At 36.4% G+C, this 2,922-nt stretch overlaps 1 protein-coding gene across 1 annotated transcript in view; it reads right to left on the minus strand.

Annotated features, from left to right (window-relative positions):
• The window catches only part of Psme4 (proteasome activator subunit 4), a 91,845-nt gene that overhangs the window by 64,804 nt on the left and 24,119 nt on the right, over positions 1 to 2,922 (minus strand). The window contains exon 9 of the mRNA XM_010615833.1: positions 2,349 to 2,614. Coding sequence (XP_010614135.1) covers positions 2,349 to 2,614 — 266 coding nt within the window. The remainder of the gene's footprint in view (positions 1 to 2,348; positions 2,615 to 2,922) is intronic.

The raw sequence follows: 2,922 nt of genomic DNA on the forward strand, positions 1-2,922 counted from the left end.
TTTTTTTTTTTTTTTTTTAAGACAAGGTCTCATTATGTAGTAGTTCAGGTTGGCTTTGAACTTACTATGTAGCCCAGGTTGGCCCCAAACTCCTGCCTCATCTTCCCAAATGCTGAGATTACAGGTATGTGCCATGGTACTTTGCTGTTTCAGCCATTTTAATCCACATTGAATTAATCTAATGGCTCAGTGATTATTCAGATTCAGGAATAACAAATTACAAATACTCAAAATAAAAACAAAACATATTCCTCTTAAACTTTAACTCATTTATACTTTAAAAACACAAAATTTAAAATTAAAAATCAGTTACATGAAACATATGAGAATATTCATGAAACTGCTGTGAACAATCAATCTGTAGGGAATAAGACAACAATTTTTGATCATGAAGTTAAATAAGATTCAGTAACACTGACTCAATGATTTCAGTTCTAAGAATCTATTTAGAGCTGGAATAAAATCTAAAGTGTAGTCATTTTAGACTCCATACAGGTAAAAAAGACAAACAATGAGGGAAATTTCACCATACATTAAGTAAAAAAAGAATGGATTTTAAAATAGGATAAAAAAAACCAATTTTCAAAATTGAAGAAAATATATCAGACTAAGTATCTTTTGGAATGCAAAACTGTGAAAATTTCTTTTCTACATTTTTAATTCTTAAATTTTTTAAAATTTTAGACAGGGTCTTGCTATGTTTAGTCTGTCCTCAAACCACTGGGCTCAAAGAATCCTTCTGCCTCTGTCTTCTGAGCAGTGTGATGACAGGTGTGCACCACTGTACCTGGCTACATTTTAAGTTTAAAAAAGTTTTGCTTTTACAAAAGAAAAAAAATCTTACATATTGGTCAAGCATCTAACATTTCAATATGTTGATATGATTTTGTCCAAGAATTGAGGACCAGGGAAACATATGATGGATATATACACTTGAGATTATAAACATTGTTCCTTCTACAAAAATATTTGTCTCACTGCTCATAATTAATCAGCTGAAAAATTACAGAAATAAGGCAAAATAAAAGGAAAGTTAAAAAAAAGATCAAAACTATGCCACACTTCAAAATGTTAGCTATGCAATCAGCTGAAGATTCTCCCATGCAGGGAGCACCACTACTGACTATTAGCTTCTACTAAACAGAGGACAAGTAGCAAAGAAAACCAGGAGATTCAAAAAGAGGACAAACTTAAAAACCAGGCGTCGTGGTGCATGCCTATAATCCCAGCACTCGGGAGGCTGAGGCAGGAGGATCGCTGTGAGTTCAAGACCAGCCTGGGCTACATAGAGAGTTCCAGGTCAGTCTCAACTACATGGTGAGACCCTGTCTCAAAAAACAAAAAACAAAACAAAACAAAAAAAAGAGGACAAACTTCCTAACTCCCCCATCCCTCTAAACATTTCCTTATTATGTTCTCCACGTTAGGAGGGTGCTCCTTTCCCAAAATGAATGTGAGCAATACCTATCCTTTCTCAACAGAGAGGCAAAAGACAGGCTGTGGTTTGGATTCTTCTACTAATGACCTTGCACAAATAAAACTCAACTGCTAGATTCTTCTGGGCTCTAAAAACTACTAACACTTTCCTTCTAATTTTGACAATGACATTTAGAGAGAAAGTTTAAGATTCATATTCAGGAAGCAGCACAAAAAAGGCAAACCAGAAAGAAAGTTAAAGTAATCTGCTCCTCAATACTTTAAAAAACTGGGCCAGGGATGGAGCTCAGGGGTGCTGCTGCCTGCTGCACAAGCGCAAGGTCCTGAGTTCGATCCCCAGTACCAAAAAAAAAAAAAAACCCTCAAAAAACTCTGTCTCAGGATTCACTATGCTTTGCAGTGACTTTGGTAACAGAGAGGAGTTTTAGATACTCTTTCAACATACAAAACAAAGTGCAATAAAATTTATACTGTAAAAACAATACAGACTAAGATTATACAATATTTAATTCTTTTGTGTCACCAATTCACTATCACATACTGATAAATTTTAAATTATGAGCAAAAACTTGGGTAACTGTTATATTCAAACAATCCAAAATGACACCAATTGCATTTTATTTTTCTCTAATAATCTCAATCAAGTTCCCAAATAAGTTAAAATGTCTTCCTTCTCTAAAAACAGGCTTAAGAATTGAAAATGTAGAACAAATGCCAGAGAAGAAAAAAGAACCGTGCAGAGGAGGAGAGAGAGAGAACACATAACAGGAATAACCTTCTATAAAACACATAAAGCTAGGGCCCAGGATTTAGCTCAGTGGCACTGCACCTGCCTTGCAAACACAAGGTCATGAGTTCGATCCCCAGTACCAAAAAATAATTAAAAATAAAACCCGTAAAGCTGCACTTACCTTTCAAGTACAGGAGGTATTACTAACTCAGGCCTCATGAGTGCAAGATTCTGCAGAGCCTGGGCTGCTTCTAGACTACCAGTTTTGCTAAACATAGCCAAGAGGACAGGCTGAATAATGCATTGTACAAAGTCTGTAACATCTTGATCAGTAAGCTTATGGCTATCAGGCACAGGAGTTAACCAAGAGGGCTTCTTGTATCTTTCACGATGCAATCTTCTAATAACACTATTTGGCAACCTCTGAAGTAGTTTCATTAACTTGCTCTGGGGACACAGAAACAAAAAGTTCTAGGTAGTTTCAACTTCCCATATCAGTACTCAGGACTTCTCTCTACGCAATGATTTTTAGGTTGTGTGTAGTGGCACATGCCTATAATGCCACCACTTACAAGGCTAAGACAGGAGGATATCAAGTTTGCTATGTGGGATACATGACTAGTTCAAAAGCCAGCCTGGACTAGAGAGGAATACCCTATCTTAAAAAAATATAGAATAAGGGGCTGGGGATTTAGCTCAGTGGTTCAGTAGCCTGCCTTGCAAGCGCAAGGACCTGAGTTCAATCTGTGGTACCA

The sequence above is a fragment of the Fukomys damarensis genome, unplaced genomic scaffold (genome assembly GCF_012274545.1).
Source record: "Fukomys damarensis isolate Sample0158 unplaced genomic scaffold, DMR_v1.0_HiC HiC_scaffold_2, whole genome shotgun sequence".
Classification (NCBI taxonomy): domain Eukaryota; kingdom Metazoa; phylum Chordata; class Mammalia; order Rodentia; family Bathyergidae; genus Fukomys; species Fukomys damarensis.